Below are 19,163 nucleotides of genomic sequence, written 5' to 3' on the forward strand. Positions count from 1 at the left end.
CAGCTTGGTCCATCTGTTATTGTGTTGGCTGCAGCCAATTGGCTAATGCATCAGACGGTCTCGAGCTTAGGTTAGTGTCTGTGCATTGGTGAAATAACGATTGACTGTGTTTGCAGAGATTTGGGGACTGAAGGCAACCATGTCGTCGTTGTGGAGACCGTTTTCCATTTCGGAGGGACCGTGTAAAAATGTAGGTTTAAGGGGTGGATGCTCGCAGCAGCAGCACCATCCATTGACCTCAATTCCATCATCATCATGTTTGAGTAACGTTAGCATTAACCATACAGGCGCTGCAGCAGTCTATCGTTCCCAAGACTTCTATCATTCGTGTTCGTCAAAAAGGACATTGGCTGCTGCTGCAGTTGGTGGAAGGAAAGTAACACACCCCGGGAAAGCCATTCTTGCAGGTAAATATGACAAAGCCCTAGTTGTTTTGTGAAATGTACATCTATTGATTTCCCCGGCGTCTGTCTGGACCGCGATGTTTGTCATACCAGTGAACGGGTACGACCGAAACAGCCATGCAGTTAGCCTGCTAGCTAACTGTGAATATGAGGAGACGTCTGTTTTGCCCTTGCTTCCCACAATCTCAGTTGCACAGCAAGTTTGATAATTTATTTGTTTTAAATTGAAAATCTACTGATAAGATATACACCACCTGGCAAAGCTAATCTGTTGTATGTTGCTACTTGATAAACTCACGTTTACCCCACACCACCCAACTTAGCAGCTAAATGACTGACCTTAATAAACGTCTCAACTTCGTAACATTACATTACAGCCCCCTATAGAATAGAATAGAACAGTTAGCGGGCTAGCTAAACGTCTTTGGAGTGTTATCAACTTGTTACAAAGTAACGGCTTTTTTATAACTCTTGTCAACTAAGGTAGGTTAGTGATTTCCAGATAATCAGGTTACCACTTAAAACCTTCCGAGTTTTGTTGTTAACAGAGTTACTTACTCTGTAGTAGAGCACATGTAGAGCAGTTTATTTTAGACCTCCCTTGGCAGGACTCCAGCTCTGTTGTTTACAGTAACGTTAGCCTAGTTGTCCATTCAAGTGCACAGTAGCCTACAGTAAACGCATTAACATGACTGTGCAGTGTGCAGGCATGCTATGCCATCCTTTTCTCTTCTGTTGCAAGACAATATAAATATACAACGTTACGATAAGTTATTCATTTCTATGAAGATTAATATTATGTTAGAAAATAGTCCTATAATCAGTCTCTCAACTGTTTTAAGTTTTGTTCTTCATTCATGGTCTGTAAGGTATACCACATATCTCTGTGTTTGCCTCATAGGTGGGATTGCAGGCGGGATAGAGATCTGCATCACCTTCCCAACAGAATATGTCAAGACACAACTTCAACTAGAACACCGAGCCATCAACCCTAGATATAGGGGCATTGGTAAGGAACTTCTATTGGGCTGGTTGGTTTTCATTCAGTCCTAGCTATTGACTCTTTCATTGAAACAGCAGCACTGCTGTATATGGTTGACCATTCACTCAGCATCCTTGTGTTGTTGTGCGCACAGGGGACTGTGTAAAGCTGACGGTGCAGGATCATGGCCTTAGAGGTCTGTATCGTGGCCTCAGCTCCCTCCTCTACGGCTCTATACCCAAATCAGCCGTACGGTAAGAAGCACTGGTCGTTACTCTGACACTAAATAATCTTCCTCATGAATGTTCCCTTGTCTAAATCAACGTAATCCGCCATGCAGGTTTGGCACGTTTGAGGTGCTCAGTAATCCTATGAGGGATGCCAATGGTCGCCTTGACAACACGCGTAGCCTGTGGTGTGGCTTGGGAGCGGGCATTGCTGAAGCTGTGTTGGTAGTCTGTCCCATGGAGACGCTCAAGGTGGGTTGTCAATCAAATGTAGCGCAGAAGCATGTGTTTAGAGGGAAAAACGGTCATAAAAATTGAACACTTCAACTAAGCATGCTTCATATAGCGTGTATTATTTATGTTATTTAATTTTTGGTTAGGTCCTACTGATGCTGGGATACTTATTGATGTTGTTTACACATAAATGCATACTGCAGATGAAGAGATTGTTATAAAAGTGAAATGTACGAAAAAAATGTTAATGTATTTGAAGTTAAAAGAGTTCCAGTCTTTCCTGCTCACGCCTTATCTTCCCTTATCTCAGGTGAAGTTCATCCATGACCAGTGCTCACTACGTCCGCGGTATCGCGGCTTCTTCCATGGTGTTCGTGAAATCATAAGGGACCAAGGTAATACTGAGTGCTTAAGACTGTCCGACAGTATCTCTTCATTTAGCCACTTAAGACTCAGGTCTGCTGCTCCCCCTGTCATTTCAATAACAGGATGATCAACTTTACCCCTTTGTGTAGGCCTTTGATTCTTATTTTAACATTGGCAAATTACCATTTCTCGAATAAAACTTGTTCAGACTACTTTGGCACTAAACAGTGATGAAAGGTTCCCTTCAAACTGAATTCAAACGGCCACGGTTTGCCTGTCATTATTGCACATATAATATTACATCATATAAAAATAGGTCCTATTGAATTTTGTAGGCATTCGAGGCACTTACCAAGGGCTGACGGCAACAGTGCTGAAACAAGGGAGCAACCAGGCCATCCGCTTTTATGTCATGAACTCCCTACGGAATTGGTACAAAGGTGAGTGGCTTTTCATCATGCATACTAAGCTTGGCTTGCTTTATGAGTCTAGACCTCATAAAATGTTTGGAAATGTTTTTTGTTTAGGACAAGTGTGACCTCTCTCTGACCTGCGTTTCCTAGGTGATGACCCCAGACGTGACATGCACCCAGTGGTGACCGCTATGTTTGGTGCCACGGCTGGCGCAGCCAGTGTGTTTGGCAACACGCCCCTTGATGTGGTCAAAACCAGAATGCAGGTAACGTGTGCTGATAGACAAATATACTCTAGGTGTTGGCAGTGAGGATGACGAGAGACGATGTATTTCTCACTGCAGTTGTCTGGATTAGTCTGTCATTAATTAGCCACAGGCTGCTAGCTGTCCTGGGATTAAAACAGTGTATAGATCTTTCCTTGTGTAATTTGGCTGAGTATGTAGTTTCGGGGGAATTACGAAAACAGAATGAAACCATCGTGACAGATCAAATTAGTTTCATGTAGGAAGTGTGACGGTAAATACAAAGGAAGGACTGTAGGAGTTAAGGATTCCTGTAAATCCATTCAGATTTGCCCAGCCTTTGTGTTAAACCATGGTTGTGATGAAGTACCTGTGAATCTCTAGGGCTTGTTAAACCTTCGGTCTTACATTTCAGGGTCTGGAAGCTCACCGCTACAGAAGCACGGTGGACTGTGCATTCCAGATACTGAAGAACGAGGGACCCCAAGCGTAAGCATCTTCTGCCAATTAATAAAACTCTCAAGTATTCATGTGTCTCCCATACCGATATTGCTTCTGGAGAAAATATTGAATATTCATTCTCTCATCTAACCTTGTGCTTCCAGGTTCTACAAAGGCACTGTGCCTCGACTGGGCAGAGTGTGTCTGGACGTGGCCATCGTCTTTGTGATCTACGAGGAGGTGGTCAAGCTGTTAAATAACATGTGGAAGACCGAATAGGGAGGGAGAAGTGCCCTGGTACTTACCTGAATGGTGGAGCGGTAGACAGCAGATAGGGGAAGGTGTACTCTGGCTAAGAGTGCTACAGGTGCTACATAGGTTTAACTGGGAGTGCTACATAGGTTTAACTTGGATTCCTTTCCAAAGAGAGTACACCATCTGTGTCTGTGGAGTTAAAACAAACTGCTGACAAAGAAGCTAGATGTTAATGCACAACTTTTGTTCGTTATCGAAATACTTGTTCAGATGTTCAGCCTTGCACAATATGTTTGTTTTTATTTTGTTTTTTTTTTCACTGCTGTAAACTTGTTACAAGTGTCTTGTTATTCACCATGCTCTTACATAGTTTGGTACAGAACAAAAACAATGTAGTGTATGGATACCTTGTACCTAAAAGAAGTGTTAGTGAGCAATACAAGAAAATGCTCCATCTTTAAAACTCTGAACAATTTCTCTTCCTCAGCATGAAGTTAAAGTAGCTCTGTGGCACTCAAAAACAACAAACTACAGTTGTCATTTTGCAGATCAACTATAGCTCAAAGGCTCATGGTGAACCTATGCTGCTTTGATATTTTAGCACTATTTTAGTTTTTGTTACATATTGACATGACACTGAAGTATTCTTATCAATTGAGACAAATGCAAGTAAAAAGATTTCCCTGTATTAAATTAAACACATTAAACAAACACATTAAACACTACCAGATTTGCCGCAATTGTGGAACAATTGTGCCGCAATTGTGGAACGTCTTTTAGCGACAACTTACATATGAACTTGTTTTTTATTTCAAGTTTACACAAGCAGCGGGGTAGGCCTACGTTCATTCTGAAATCATGCCGCAAGCAGGAATTCTCGAAGTTGCGTTAGGCTACAGCAACGCTAATTTGTTAAGCATGGTTTCAAGTTATTTATTGGGACTATTCCTATTTTAGGGGGAAAATCCAGAGCATCTGAAAAGATATCACAACCACCTGGTCAAAAAAAAGTCTAGTGTAACCTGTGATACATGCTGAATTCTGCACACACACACGTTTATATTATTTGGTGTTTTATTTGCAAATGATCAATGAGAAAACACACCTATGACCTATGAGGGAAAACATGATTCAACCCCCCCTCCCCTCCATCTGTACTGTATGGAAAACTACACGATTTTATTTGACAGTATTTCACCATTCTGTACAAACATAGCCATCATAGTTCTGCAGAAAAGAGTGGAAGCATATCTGGGTATTTACATCAGCAGTAGACAGTAAGCACCTCAGTCAGAGTGTGGAATTGAGACGAGTACTACGGCCTACAGAAGCAGATTAGCTGGAGATTAGACCAGCATCAACTCAATCTCAGCTCTCCGAGAGCTGCCTGCCAGCAAGTGTAAGGATGAACCATAACAGACAATAAAAAGGCACAGTGTACCACCACTGCATACACCACCTCCCTCCTCTCCTCTCCTCTCCAGCCTCTCCTCTGGTTGTGTACTCCGTCCTGCGTGAGAATAAAGCAATCTATCTGGGTCAGACAGTTCATTGTAGGTCACTGGACGATTAGGTGCTGGTTCAGCAGTGTTTCTGTTGATGAACTCTTCATAGATTGGGGCCAGGGATCTTTTCGTTTCTTTTTTTTTTTTTTCACTGGATGGTGCAGAGACTGGGGTCTGGTCTGACTACCTCCTCCATCTAGAAACATGAGAGAGAGAGAATGTAAACAAACATGACAGGTGTTCAGGTGGGTGGTAATCTAAATACATTACTGTTAGCCTTAGGGGGCGGGGTTCTACAAGATGAGTGTTTATTTTTGTCTTTCATGTTGACAGACTGAATGGAGAAAGCCTCTAGTATCGGTCATGAAATGTCTTTCTTGTAAAGGCTTGTAAAAGCTTCATTGATTTCCTAAGGGAAAGCAGCTCAACATGATGCACACCTCACATAATTACTAATGCCTTAAGGTAGGTAAGCTATGGTATTACATTCATGTACAAATATAGGCATATGAGTGTTTGTGTGTGTGTGTGTGTGTGTGTGTGTGTGTGTACTCACATCCTCAGACACTTGTCTTTTCCCCCACTGGCGACTCTCTGGCCATCAGGACTCCAATCCACAGCAAACACCTGACACAACATTTTAACAAAAAATGCTTTAGCTTACTCTGTGTGATAAGTTACTAAAATGTGTGAGAAACAGAGGCTCCAAAATATTCACAGATAAGTTAAAGCGTTTTTTTAAAGTGTATTTTTGGGTCTTTTTGCCTTTATACTGACAGGAAATGCACCCAGACCCAGCACACCAATCTCACCAGAGAAAGGACATCAATTAAACATGTTTTTTAACCGGTTCGACTCAGTCGACTACTCAGAGGAGTGCTGCAGTCAGCTGGATGCACTCCCCCTGCTGGACCCAAATGACCCAGACCCCTTCTCAGAGGAGGATGTCAGGCGGCAACTGAGGAGATGCAAGCCAGGCAAGGCCCCAGGGCCCGATGGGATCCCAGCAAGGGTGATTAAGACCTGTGCCACTGAACTCTCTGCAATAATCCACCCACTCTTCTGTGAAGTCTACCATCAATGCAGAATCCCCACCCTCTGGAAAACCGCTACAATAATCCCAGTACCCAAAACACCACGTCCCAAAGACCTGAATGACTTCCGCCCCATCGCCCTCACACCCATCCTGATGAAGTGCCTGGAGTACCTGCTGCTACAAAACATCCTGCCACATGTCCGCCCACATCTGGATCCTTTTCAATTCGCCTACAGGACCAAGAGAGGCACTGAGGATGCTGTGGCATGCCTGCTGCACCTCCTCCTACAACACCTGGATTCCCCAGGCACAACTGCCAGGATTCTGTTTGCAGATTTCAGCTCTGCATTCAACACCATTCAAAGACACCTACTGATCCAGAAACTGCGCCACCCCAACGTCCCCTCCCGCCTGATCCATCTCCTCCACAACTTCCTCACCAACAGACAACAGTCCGTCCGGGTAAGCACAACAACCACACCTGCACTGACCTCCAACACAGGAGCCCCGCAGGGTTGTGTACTAAGCCCCTTCCTATACACCCTCTACACAAACGACTGTACCAGCCCCTCATCCAACACCATACTCCTCAAGTACGCCGATGACACCGCGATCCTTGGCCTCCTCACAGACACTCATTCAACCCAAGAATATCTCAACACAGTCTCTCACTTCACTCAGTGGTGTGGAAATAGCTACCTCAAACTCAACATCAGCAAAACAAAAGAAATGGCTTTTGGATCCACACAAACCCACCATCCCATCATCATTTCCAATGAAACAGTGGAGACAGTAGACCATTTCAAATACCTTGGACTCACAATTGACAATAACCTCACCTTTGAACATCACACAACAGACATACAGAAAAAAGGAAACCAAAGACTGTCGGCAGTGCGCAAACTAAAAGGACTTCATGTGGCCCCTCATCTACTCCTACTACTGTATACCAGCATTGTCCAACCCATCCTTTTATACTGTTCCACCTGCTTCTTCAACATCCTTACTGTAAAAAACCGTAACAAACTCACCCAACTAACCAATACTGCTACCAAAATAATAGGTCTACATACCCCAAACCTACAAGAACTAAACACTAAGGCCATCGCACGTATTGCTCATTCAATAGCCCTGGACATTACCCACCCACTCAACCGCTACTTCTCACCCCTACCCTCTGGCAGGAGGTTTAGTAGCATAAGGTGCAATAAAGCCCGCTTCAGCAGAAGCCTAATCCCCCTAGGAATCCAAACACTCAACAACACAAAGACCCACAGATAAATATATGCAGTGCAAAAAAAAAATGTATGTAAACCCCAATATTTTATGTAAAGGTCTGTGTCCATTACCTGTGATGTATGTAAGGTGTATGTCAGTATGTCATTCCCATGTCTGTGTTCATGTATGTGCATCTCTGTGCCTGTGACCATGCAGGATGAAAAGCTGTATGGAAAATGTGAAAAAGAATTTCCCCAAGGGGACAACTAATAAACTAACTAACTAACTAACTAACTAACATTTGGATAGGACAGTGAAGAGTAACAGGAAGTAAGTGGGTGAGAAGGATGGGGTGGGATCGGGAAATGGCCGCAGGTCGGATTCGAACCTGGGTCCACGTGGGCACTTGTACCCGTACATGGTATGAGCACTGTAGCCTGTTGCACCACAGCATCCCCCTAAAGGGCCTCATTAGTGGAATTTAAGATAATAATATGAATCTGAAGTGTGCACGCTACTGGAAATAACAATGATTGATAGCTAAGATCAGACATATTCCCAGACATATTCCAAAATAACCCAACTGAAGAGCTTTAACTGGTGAATTCAGACATGAGCCAGATATGGCCTTCACCTCGTCAGCGTGTCCCGGCAGGTCAGTGTGTAGTTTGCCCGTTTTGACGTCCCACACTTTCAGAGTGCTGTCGCTGCTGCCGCTCACGAGCAGACGGCTGTCCGCCGACCACGCCACCTGGTACACGGCAGACACGTGGCCACGCAGGGACGACAGGTACCTGACAGGAGAGAACAGGAAGTCAGGAACTCAACACCTTCATGCGAGGGGTATGAACAAAGATCCTTTAGAAATATCCCATGAGTCTCTCATTTACTGATTTTGGAGTTAGGAAGTGCTACCGGTCTCAGGGGTACTACTGAAAGTTGCAAAACCCACATCACACAGATACAGGAAACGGCTCTGGAATTAACAGCCTCTCTGCCATGAATTATCACGACAACTCACGAAAACTCTCACATTGAACATAGAACATTAGGTTACTCATTCCACCAATAAGGGAATCACTGAAGAAAAGAGGCTTGACTGTAGCCTCTTAGCGTTGATGGATGGTCAATACAACAGACGCTTAGCAAAGGACCGCAGTGGACGAGAGGAGATAGAATTGCATGGAATTAGTATAATGGCTACAGAACTGGGGCGCGTTTCCCAAAACCATAGTTGCTAACGCAAAGTTGCTAACGTAGTTGGGCGCTGGGCGGTAAACAGAAAAGTTGAGGGTTCAATTCCCAGCTGCCACCATTGTGTCCCTGAGCTAGGCACTTAACCCCAAGTAAGTAATTCCCACAAAGAAACCCTGCTGTAGGTTATCTGAGCTCTCTTACTTGCCGGTGCGTCCATCCCAGATTTTGATGGACTTGTCGAAGGAGGCGCTGGCCAGCAGGCGCGTGTCTGGCGAGAAGAGGACCTCGTTGATGAGCGCTTGGTGACCCGTGAGGCGTGCCACGGGCTTCTTCTCCTCCGCTGGGTTCCACATGAACAGCGTGAAGTCGTCCGAGCCTGACACTAGCCGCTCAGAGCCCTGGCCCTTAGGGGAGATGACAGACGGTGGACAGTGACCGGTGGTGAATAAGAGCTCAGGCAGACTTTTTTTGGTTCCTATAACTTATTCAGGAACAACCCCTTTTTTGCAACTAACATGGTTATGGGGTATATGGGCAATTGATAAGGACATTACAACGTAACTTTTTACTGATAATATAATGAATTCTGTCAGCCTAGTTAGTTCAAAAGGAAAACAAACAAAAAACACATTCTCACCCTGACTTTGTTATACCGTTCCAGAGCCTTTTCTTTGATTTCCTCTACTGTAAAACACATTAAATAAAGAGTAATAAAATACAGGTAACTACAGAACACACACAGATAACACATGAATAAACAGTAATGAAAGACAAGTTAACTACAGATAGATAGATAGATCAAATACAGATAGATCCAGCACACGGAAGACATTTTTTTGTGTAAGTGCTACTTGGTGTGTCTACATACATGAGCCTTTGAGGTCCTGCGCGTTGATTGTAGCCGCGGCCGGCTCGAAGGCACCGGTCCTGAGGACGTAGTCAGTGCTGAGTGCCAGAGTGTTCACCCAGTGGGCATGACCCTGGAGGGTACGACACTGGACCCCCTAAGAGCGAGAGGGCAGCCAAGGTCAAAAACATGCCAATGAATTAAAAACAGCCATTGGGAATATTTATTACAACAACACCACATTGCATTTATATAGTGAAATCAATGTGTAGCACCCACCAAGGCACAATAAACCAAACTGAAAGCCTGAGGGTCCTATTAAAGGTGCTATAAGCGATGTAACACAGTTTCTGAGCCAACATTTTTTTTGTCACATACAGTTAACATCACCTCACCATCCACTAGCTGCCTGCGCCCCTAATACACTGTAAAAAGGTCTCCGTGGACAGCCTAGGCTCCAAAAACGGCCACAAAAACAACTTGGGCCAACCTTGCCCATAAAAACATAAGAAACTGTTACAGCAAATCACCGGCGAGATGCACGGGAAAACACACCTACATATGCAACTTGCTTCAAAAACTTTGTCAAATTGCTGCGATGTGTCTCTTGAAATCAAGACTTAATTCACTCTATCTTGTGATGTATAGAAATGTCATCATGCAAAGCCCCCACAAACCCACTCACATCCTTGGCCCTCCAGACTTTGATGGTCCGGTCCTGTGAGGAAGTGTACAGGAGGCCGTCCCCGCCCCACTTCACACAGGTGACCGACTGGGTGTGACCCGTCAGAATCTTTTCACAGCGGCCCAGGACCGTGTCCCAGATCCGAACACTCCCGTCCTTAGAGGAGCTGGCCAGGTGCCGACACTCTGGGTTCCTGTGACGAAGACGGTGGTGATTAGGACAAAAAGCAGAACAGTTCCAGTGTGGAGAAAAGGTTTGTGAAAATGCTCCTCATAGGCTGCAAAACAGCAAGTCATTATAGTATTGGCAAAAATGATGGATTACAGCAACATCCAAAAATCACAATTAAACAATTGAGATAAAAAACATGTCTTAATCTATGTTCTGAATGGTGAGTTTGAAACATGTTTAACACTGTTATGTTTAATAGACCTTGGCGACATTATAAACACCATCTGTAGTATGGACAAAACCAAAATAATAGGCAACCCTTTAGGGCACATACGGTCATTGAGAAATAACTCAGCCATTCTAAATACAGAGACTCCTTCTGTTAAAGGCTTACAGAGCACACACATGCCTTTTAAAGCAGATCACTAGATCCACAGCAGCAGTAGTAGCAGCAGCAGAAGCGTTTATAACTCACAGGTGCAGCGGCTCCCAGCAGAGCCAGGTGATCCATTTAGAGTGGCCCGTAAGAGTCTTGCCCAGCTGCTGTCCTGTAACCGGATCCCACAGGCAGATCTGCAGAGGACACATTGCTATCACTAACACAACACAACACGGCAAGGCACAGCATGGCACGCCATGAGACAGACGTTAGAGCCACACGCGCCCCACTAAACTCATCATGTTCGTCATCACATAACACAGACTTGCTCCAGATCTGCACCAGGATGGCTTTGCAGCCCCAGGTTAGCTGTAGGGGCACTGAGGTTCTTCCAGGTGACCCAACACACAAACACGTAATGGAGGTAATTTGGGGTGCCTTTGTAACCCTCACTTCCATTTTTAAGCACCAGACCTGTAAGCCTTCATGTTAGGGCTGCATGATTTGGGGAAAATATCTAATTGTGATTTTTCGGTCCGATATTGCGATCGCAATGTGATTAGCAATATTAATTTTGAAAGTCAAGCTTCAGTTCAATATTCCAAATTGCGCCTAAATTACGGGCCACTTCTGATTGGTGAACATCAATAGTGCATGAGAAGCAGTGCACTCCTTTTCGGTGAGCTTCAATCACTGTTACACAAGCACTGTTACAAAGTTCAAATTGCGATTTCGAATAAAATTCGATAAATTGTGCAGCCCTACTTCATGACAAAGAAAGGATCAACTTAACTTTCATTAGGCTGGTTGTGTATATTGCTCTCTTACGTATACTGACTGGTGCTCTTCAAATTGTTATAATATACAAACAACTCTTGGATTCAGTAACCTTGTTGTTATTTGCCAGTGCCTTGTGCATCATGTTCATTAACTGCTTTAGGAACTGATGTATTTATTTACCTGGCTGTTTTTGCAGCCTGAGGCCAACTTCTTGCCATCCGGAGACCAGGAGATGGCCAGAACCCAGTGTGTATGGCCTGGAGGGAAGGTGGACAAAGCGGTGGTTAAAAGACAGACACAGCCTGTCACATGCTAATGGCATTAGCGCAGGCTTAGGCAGTCACCTTTAGCAGTATGGTGGGGAGTCTCCGTGCTCAAATCCCAGAACCTTACAGTGGTGTCACCTGAGCCGCTGGCTAAGTACCTGTTGAAAGACAAAAACTATTTTAAAGGACATGAACTTAAAAGTGTGATTTGTTTAAACACCCTGGCAGAGCAGCCATTGTAAGTCTGTAAGTAAATTACTCTGAAGACAACTTCGTCTCCGCTAGGACTCAGCTGTTCCTGAGTCCTTGAAATCATCCTGTTTCACTAAACTCATAGATCTAGGTTCCCAATATGGGTTATTCTGTGTCAAATAATCAGAATCAGAATCCAGGAACATGGTTGCCGCATCGTCTCAGATTTTTCTCAAAGTTGGTCTACATCAGTGTACCCCAAACTACGGCCCGCCACCTCATTTTGGGTGGCCCCCCAAAACATGTCCGTGGTATATAGCATCTGGCCTGCACAGGAGTACGACATCGTCAAACTATGACCTCCGTAATTTCCCGGAATGAAATGTAGGCCTACCTGCAAACAATGTAAGAGGCCTATGCTGACTGCATCAGTGCTCAAAGTATTCTAAAAGTTTATCAATTAATTGTTAATAACTAATTAACTTCTATTCAAGTCATGGACTTTCTGGAATAATTATTTCTATTTTTATTCACTCATTCAAATGTTCATAGAGTTCACAAAGTTCTCATCAGGTTATTTCAGATGTTTTTGCCAGCACTTCATAAAACTCTCATAGTTTGAGAACTTTAAATTATTTGTAGGATATTGTTTGTTCACAACACGTTTAATTAGAACTAATAGGAGACTTTAGTCAGAGCCAGACTTACTTTCCTGTAGGGCTGAATGATACAGAGATGACTGCTTCAGTGTGACCCTCCAGGGAGCTTGTGCAGCGCGCTACTGCCCGCACCCTGAACACAGCCTGGGGTTGGTAGACCACGGGCAGCACCTGCTCTGTCTCCACACCCAGGGCCTGCACACACGTCCTCAGGGATGACACTACTTCAGCGTCCTTCACAAAGAACAACAGCGGCACTGGCTCTTCCTGTGTTGGACGATGGAGGAAAGGGGCATGTGTGAAAACTGGGTCAGTGTTTGTTTACATGCGGTCACCTCACTTCTGTTAACAGGAAATTACTCGTCTTGATGTGTTAATTGATTGTCAATAACACCTACTTATATGATTATTATCTAAACTGTAAATCATGTCTACTAGGAAGAGTTTAAGATTAACTTTACATTAACATTTATTCATTTAGCAGACACTTTTATCCATAGTGACTTACAAAATGAGGAATAACATTCAAGCTACATTGTAACGAAGACTTTCGGTAACAATACTACAAGCAGAGGGTGAAATAGCTGAAGTTTAAGTACTAGTCATAGTGTGTAGTTGAGGGAGATAGTGGTAGGAGAGGTAGGTAGAAGGAAAAATGTAAATGTAGGTAGGAGGTAAAAAGGAAGTGCATGTAAGGTGTGTTGGGTTGTTAGACGTGTGAAAAGAAGAGGTACTCTCGGAGGAGTTCGGTCTTCAAAAGTATCTTGAAGATAGGGAGGGATGTCCTTGTGGTAGCACTTGGTAGGTCATTCCACCAGTGGGGAACAACAAATGAATAGTATGGACTGGCATGTGTGTAGGGGCCCAGGGGGCAGTGCAAGATGATAGAAAAAGCCTTTATGAGAGCATTTAAGTAAGTGGGAGCAGACCTAGCAATCACTTTGTAGGCATGCTTTAGTGACTTAAATGTGTGGGTGGCTAAGAGTAGACAGTGGACCTCAATAAACAGCAGGATAACGTGTGCCTTTGTGGTGGATCGATAACGTGCCATTGCGTTCTGGACCATCTTTGGCAGTTTCACCGCACAAGCCGGTGTTGGGTTGGGTATGATTAACTCCGTCTACTCTACAGTCTACCAACTGTAGTCAGTCAACAGACTGCAGCAGATGTTCAGCATCATCTGTCTTTCCATACAGACGAAAATGGCATCCCATCCGGGCCCAACGATGTCAGATCAGACGCCTCATCCACTCACCTTCTGGAGGAGGGCATTACAGACCAGCTGCAGTTTGTCCGGGCCGATGTCGAGAGGAACATCGAAAGGTGATCCAAGGGCCTCACCAGCTTCATCCTGAAACTGGATGAGCATACGTTCCACTTCCTCTCCACTCATTATCCCTGCTACACATAATAATAAATGGCAATGTCATCATACAAGAATTACTAACGTTACATTAAGCTGTAACAAGTGCAAGTGTTAAAGCTAACTCGGCAACATGGTTATTATCAAATTATCATACGCAGGCTTTTGCGAACTACGACAAGTCACATGCTCTTAAACGTTTCGGATTCGTAGATGGGTCTTCGTTTCATTACAATATAGGCTACCGTCATATTATACCCTTATCCTAACCTCTGTGGGGATTTCTTGCTCACTAACTAGGCTAACTTTAATTTGCTCCGACAGCTGATTCGGACAACGTACGATGTATCTTGTTGATAGCCTACGTGCGGGGAAGTGGGAGAATTTTTGGGTGAATCCACCATACAAATGTTGAAAACTGAATCGTATGTGTTAAGTTGAGACAACGTACCCTGGTAGTATATTGGACAGATGCTCGGAGATGTAGCTGACCAGAAAAAGTTAGTTCACACGTGTGTCCATTTGACAACACAGACGCAGTTTAATCGCATCATACTTTCGTCATTAACATGCGACCAGCACTGACGGTTGGTCGGATCCGGTCGGATCATGCTGGTGCTGACTGCCATCTTGTGGCAATGATTTGAACAAATGATGACTAGACGCATTGGTGTTTTGTGGTAGGCCTACAATATCTGTGTTTGGTGTTGTCCGTAACCTGTGTTTGGTGGTGTTCACGTGCCATATCTCAAACATTAGGCTATTTATGAGTTGCCCAGTGCTCTCCGTTCCTGTGGTAGTTTTGGGTCGTTTAAGAGGGGTCTAAAGACATTCCTGTTCAACATACACTTAGTTCTTTAAGCGCTTCTTATGCATTATGGTTATAATAATGTTTTATTTCCATTAGGCTGTTGATTAATATCACATTATTGTTAATTATTGATATTCTCCAATATAGTCTTACCATGTCATTGTTTTTTACATTTTGATTGAATGGACATTATTGTTTATTATTGCTTTTTCCCTTATTTTCATTGTTTATTTTATTAGGCTATTGATTGAATTGACATTGTTGTTTATTATTGCTATTCTCCTTATTATAGTTTGACCAACTTTCTAATCTCGTCCCTGTTAAATTTGAAATATTATGTTGTTTTTGTATTTGTGTGTCGCTTTGGACAAAGGCGTCTGCAAAATCCCATAACCATAACAATTTATCACAAAGTAGGCTGATTTTAAAAATCTTGTATAGGCCTATGAATTAAATGTTAGGCTACCTGAACTAATGAACTGCATGCACACATTAAGCATATATAAGCATTTTGTACTTTATTTTGCTTAATTTCTACCTGTCCCATGGTGTAGCCGTCATTACTATGCATAAACTAAAGGCACTCTGCCCCTGTTTTTTCCATCAAAAAATTATTTGGTAGCCATGGTAACCTAATATCATGGATGTCAAGCAGAAAGATTGATGCCTTGATGTCCAGAAAATCTAGCCTACTCTTTATCCCTTGTTTTGGACATACAGCATAGATGGATTTTTAAAATCACTTCAAATGGTGTAGGCTATTAGCCTAGGCCTACACGTAGAAAGCTATCTACACTTGCTTGGTCATCATCTTTATATTATATTAGCCTATTATATCTATCAGGGTAGTTTTTCGACATAAATGTAATCACCAACACAGTCATTACCAGCACATTAAATGTAGTGGTAGTGACGACTGTGTTGGTGATGACATTTTTGCAGATACCTTTAACATACCGGTAGCCAGTAGCCAGTGGACCTGAAAAAGAGAAAAGAGGCTAGGCCTAGGCTACTCTTTTTTTTTTAAAACGTTTTTTTGTTGTTGCTCAAAGTCACTTAAATTTGGGCTCCTAAATTATAAACATTTAATTGCAATAGATTACGATCAGTGATTTGTCATCACCGCAACAAATGTCATTACCAGAACTGCAATATTATCACCATCACCATGCATATTTATACCAATAGATTATATAAATTACAATAAATGACAACAATTAGATATTTTTGACAATGTTGGACAGTGTAAATTGCAACTGGATTAAAACAGATTTGATATATGGGATTTATTTCAAATACATTTATATTCCAAGCCAGGGTCATGTGGTCAAGTGATAAATCAAAAAATAAGATAGGGTACTTAAATAACTACAATTCATGTTGCAAGTAAAATTCAACCATTTTAAGATACAATAGACTTCATGTGAAACCATGAAAGGTTGTAAAAGCTCATTTAATCATTTAATCTTTAAAATGTATATATTAAATAATGTGGTGGTAATGACACATTTACCTGACAAAATGACCTGACATGGCAAGAATTCCTAATTCATTCCTTTATATTATGGTCTCAACCAAACGCACAAGGTCACTCCTATCAAAATAACTGACAATTAATCAAATTTGGAATTTTATTTTTCAAAATGTCAGTAACCCAATTTGACCAGAAATCTGAGAAATACTTGTATATAGTAAACTAGTTTTCCCTTTGCAGATTTATAAAGTTAATCTGTCTATTTGTCTGTCTGTCTATCTATCTATCTATCTATCTATCTATCTAGCCTCTCTGTCTATCTAGCTAGCACTATAAAAATAGCTGTTATAATCTTTCTTCATACTCCACTTGCATATTGTCCTTCACAAGATCACAACTCTGGAAGAGGTGCTCTTTAGATGATTGATATACATATAAATAGACCTAGCCTATCTCTGAACTATTGTACAATGACTTCATAAATGGAATATACAGACTAGCCTACGCTCAGTTTATAACCAAAATGAATTAAAAAAAAAGGTCTCTTATGCACAAATGACCTTGCAATAAAATGTATGAAAAGCTGTGAGTGTGTGTGTGTGTGTGTGTGTGCTAATGCAGGTGTTGTTATATTAATTCTTGGTGCACAAAGAAACAGGCATCATCTAAACACTGTTTAATAACGTTTTAATGTGATCCATTATAATTATGATCATTTTGGTATGCATAAATCATTACATTTCCATACTCAGGAGGGATGCTTTACATCAAATTAATTAACATCAACATACTGAAAAGCCTCTTTCTCTCTCTCATTCATGAATTTTGTGCGTCAATTTGTGTGTTTGTGTAAGTGTGTATGTGTATGTGTGTGTGTGTATTCTTACATATGAGTGTGTACATTTGTATCGTCAATAGGCCTGCTCTTATTTCACATAAACATGCACGCAATTACAATCACTCACAAATCCACAAACAAAAAGGCATCCAACACAGGTACAATATTCAGGAAAGCACTTGATATGAGAAATATGTTTTCTCTATGCACACACAGACACACACACACACACATACACACAGTAGCTAATGCACAAACAATCATATAATCTCCATAATTAAACCAAAACAATTAATACCTTCTATTCTGGTGCTCTCATTGGCGCAGAGAGTGACAAAACAATAGCAGTGACATAATAAAAGAGGAAATAAAAGCCTAAAAGCACAAGAGACTTACAACAGAACTCATCAAAGAACTGATCTTTCACTGACACAATCACGCATGGTGAGAAGTACATCATTTGGAGACTCCTAGAAGGCACACTGAACAAATGGCAGGTGCACGTGGCAATGTTCAGCTCCGTCACAGCTGGGCGTCAAGTGGATCTCTCTCTCTCTCTCTGGGGACCTCTGTGCAGTCTCACTTGTCCAGTCCATTGATGTTCTCCGGCACAAGACCCTCCAGGACAGCTTGTTTGGATTCCTGGATCTAAGGGACGCAACAGACCAAACAACGGTGAGTCTAATCAATCATCTTTCCTCTGTTGTGGCTAGCGTGGGTGCTGACCATGGTATTAGATTGCACCAGAGGTATTGATTGACGTACCTGAAATGTGCGGCTGAGTCCCACGATGCTCTGCATGTTGGTGCTGTAGTAGCCGAGGATATAATGCCCAGAGAGCAGCGGAAGATCGTCTCCCTTCATACACACCTACATGATGTCAACAAGACCATTAGACACATGGGAAACACACACACACACACACACACACACACACACACACACACACACACACGTCTAGGCCTACATACACATATGTGCAAACATACGGACACATAAATATCTCGTTCTTTCACTCAAATTCAATTGAATTTTATTGCCATGATCAATTATGTATACAGTGTAGCCAAAGCAAGGTGCAACATTAAAGAAAAACTCTTATGCACACACACACACACACACACACTGACTGTAACAAACTGGGCCATCACTCCATACACCTAAGGGTTTTTAACAGATTTTTACCTTCACAAGATCATTAACGGGAACCTCATAATCTTTTGCCCAGGTAAAGGCCACATAGTCATGGGGGCTCTTGAAGTCAGTCTGCAAAAGGAAGAAAGAACGCATCCTGTGAGAAATTATGGCAACATACTCATGTCTATGCAATAATACACTGTTCATTGGTTCAGCCATAACTGATTAAGAGAGAATTATCTGTAATGTTACTCATTTGTTCTTATGAACAGATGCCACATTTATTTCCTTGGCATTATACCTGTGCTCTGCCCAATGGCAATAAGGCAGGGATCACACTGACCAGCGGCAAGCGTTAGGTTTCCTATTATTCTTTATGGTTTGGCAGCGGAACGGTTGAGGGTTAGCGTAAAGCTAGTGTTGAATAAGCTGAGCGTTGAACTTGGTTCAACTTTCAAAGTGCAACGCGAACATATTCAATTGTCAGTTTAGGCAAACCATTTGTGTTACTTAGGAACGAAATAGAACTTATTATGGTCTGAGCATTGCGTTACGCATACCAAAGCCGCTTCGTTATTCCCAGTGTGAATGGTTGTACATGGTTTAAGCCTAGTCCTAGACTAAAACTTTAGAAATAGGACATTTTCATTGAAGCTCTCTTTTAGTTTAGGACTAGGCTTAATCCATGTAAGGAAAAGCGGCCAATCAAGTCATGCAGGTTCTTGTCATCGTCATAGTGGTGCTGTTGTTGTGTTTAATGTGGCGAGCTGACCTTGTAGAGGCCGATCCAGTCATAGGTGGAGGCGGGGAAGGCCTCCTGGATGGTGTAGGAGACCAGAACATTCTCGTCAGCACTCCATAGGCCCTCTGCCTCCACTGTCACCAGAGGCCTCTCAAACTTCTTACGCATCTGAGGGAGAGAGAGGTAGAGAAAACAGGTTAGAGAGAGAGAGAGAGAGAGAAAGAGAGTGAGGGACAGGATGGGGGTCAGTGGTTTGATAGGTGTAGCCAGTTGAAAGAGAGACAGACACAAAAAGA

General features: G+C 42.6%; 3 protein-coding genes across 8 annotated transcripts in view; 1 reads left to right on the forward strand and 2 right to left on the reverse strand.

Annotated features, from left to right (window-relative positions):
- On the forward strand, positions 1–17,843 carry slc25a1a (solute carrier family 25 member 1a). Of its 3 annotated transcripts, none has more exons than XR_006031945.1 (10): positions 1–407; positions 1,306–1,413; positions 1,541–1,640; positions 1,727–1,865; positions 2,158–2,242; positions 2,549–2,653; positions 2,777–2,892; positions 3,287–3,360; positions 3,477–3,795; positions 17,832–17,843. XR_006031945.1 is itself a non-coding variant. In XM_042092713.1 (10 exons), the coding sequence occupies exons 1-10, from the start codon at positions 46–48 to the stop codon at positions 3,589–3,591; spliced, it is 987 nt and encodes a 328-aa protein (XP_041948647.1). In that variant the 5' UTR covers positions 31–45; the 3' UTR covers positions 3,592–4,287. The 3 variants fall into 3 exon arrangements, 2 of the variants coding, with proteins under 2 accessions (XP_041948646.1, XP_041948647.1); XM_042092713.1 differs by lacking the exon at positions 17,832–17,843 and having other exon boundaries at positions 31–70; positions 288–407; positions 3,477–4,287; XM_042092712.1 differs by lacking the exon at positions 17,832–17,843 and having other exon boundaries at positions 3,477–4,287.
- nle1 (notchless homolog 1 (Drosophila)) lies at positions 4,620–14,450 on the reverse strand. 2 transcript variants are annotated; one of them, XM_042092709.1, is made up of 13 exons: positions 14,317–14,450; positions 13,758–13,903; positions 12,552–12,769; positions 11,730–11,809; positions 11,566–11,642; positions 10,702–10,799; positions 10,056–10,248; positions 9,392–9,527; positions 9,161–9,207; positions 8,725–8,927; positions 7,961–8,120; positions 5,629–5,699; positions 4,620–5,268 (listed from the first exon to the last, which is right to left on the reverse strand). In XM_042092709.1, the coding sequence occupies exons 2-13, from the start codon at positions 13,893–13,895 to the stop codon at positions 5,256–5,258; spliced, it is 1,434 nt and encodes a 477-aa protein (XP_041948643.1). In that variant the 5' UTR covers positions 13,896–13,903; positions 14,317–14,450; the 3' UTR covers positions 4,620–5,255. The 2 variants fall into 2 exon arrangements, with proteins under 2 accessions (XP_041948643.1, XP_041948644.1); XM_042092710.1 differs by having other exon boundaries at positions 13,758–13,900; positions 14,317–14,417.
- Positions 16,841–19,163, reverse strand: part of inpp5kb (inositol polyphosphate-5-phosphatase Kb) — a 14,290-nt gene continuing 11,967 nt past the window's right edge. For all 3 annotated transcript variants that reach the window (XM_042092707.1, XM_042092706.1, XM_042092705.1), the window contains 4 exons: positions 18,898–19,035; positions 18,174–18,254; positions 17,754–17,858; positions 16,841–17,636 (listed from right to left, as the gene is read on the reverse strand). In XM_042092707.1, the coding sequence (XP_041948641.1) occupies positions 17,568–17,636; positions 17,754–17,858; positions 18,174–18,254; positions 18,898–19,035 (393 nt within the window). In that variant the 3' untranslated portion in view covers positions 16,841–17,567. The remainder of the gene's footprint in view (positions 17,637–17,753; positions 17,859–18,173; positions 18,255–18,897; positions 19,036–19,163) is intronic.

The sequence above is a fragment of the Alosa sapidissima genome, chromosome 5, assembly GCF_018492685.1.
Source record: "Alosa sapidissima isolate fAloSap1 chromosome 5, fAloSap1.pri, whole genome shotgun sequence".
Taxonomy (NCBI): Eukaryota; Metazoa; Chordata; class Actinopteri; order Clupeiformes; family Clupeidae; genus Alosa; species Alosa sapidissima.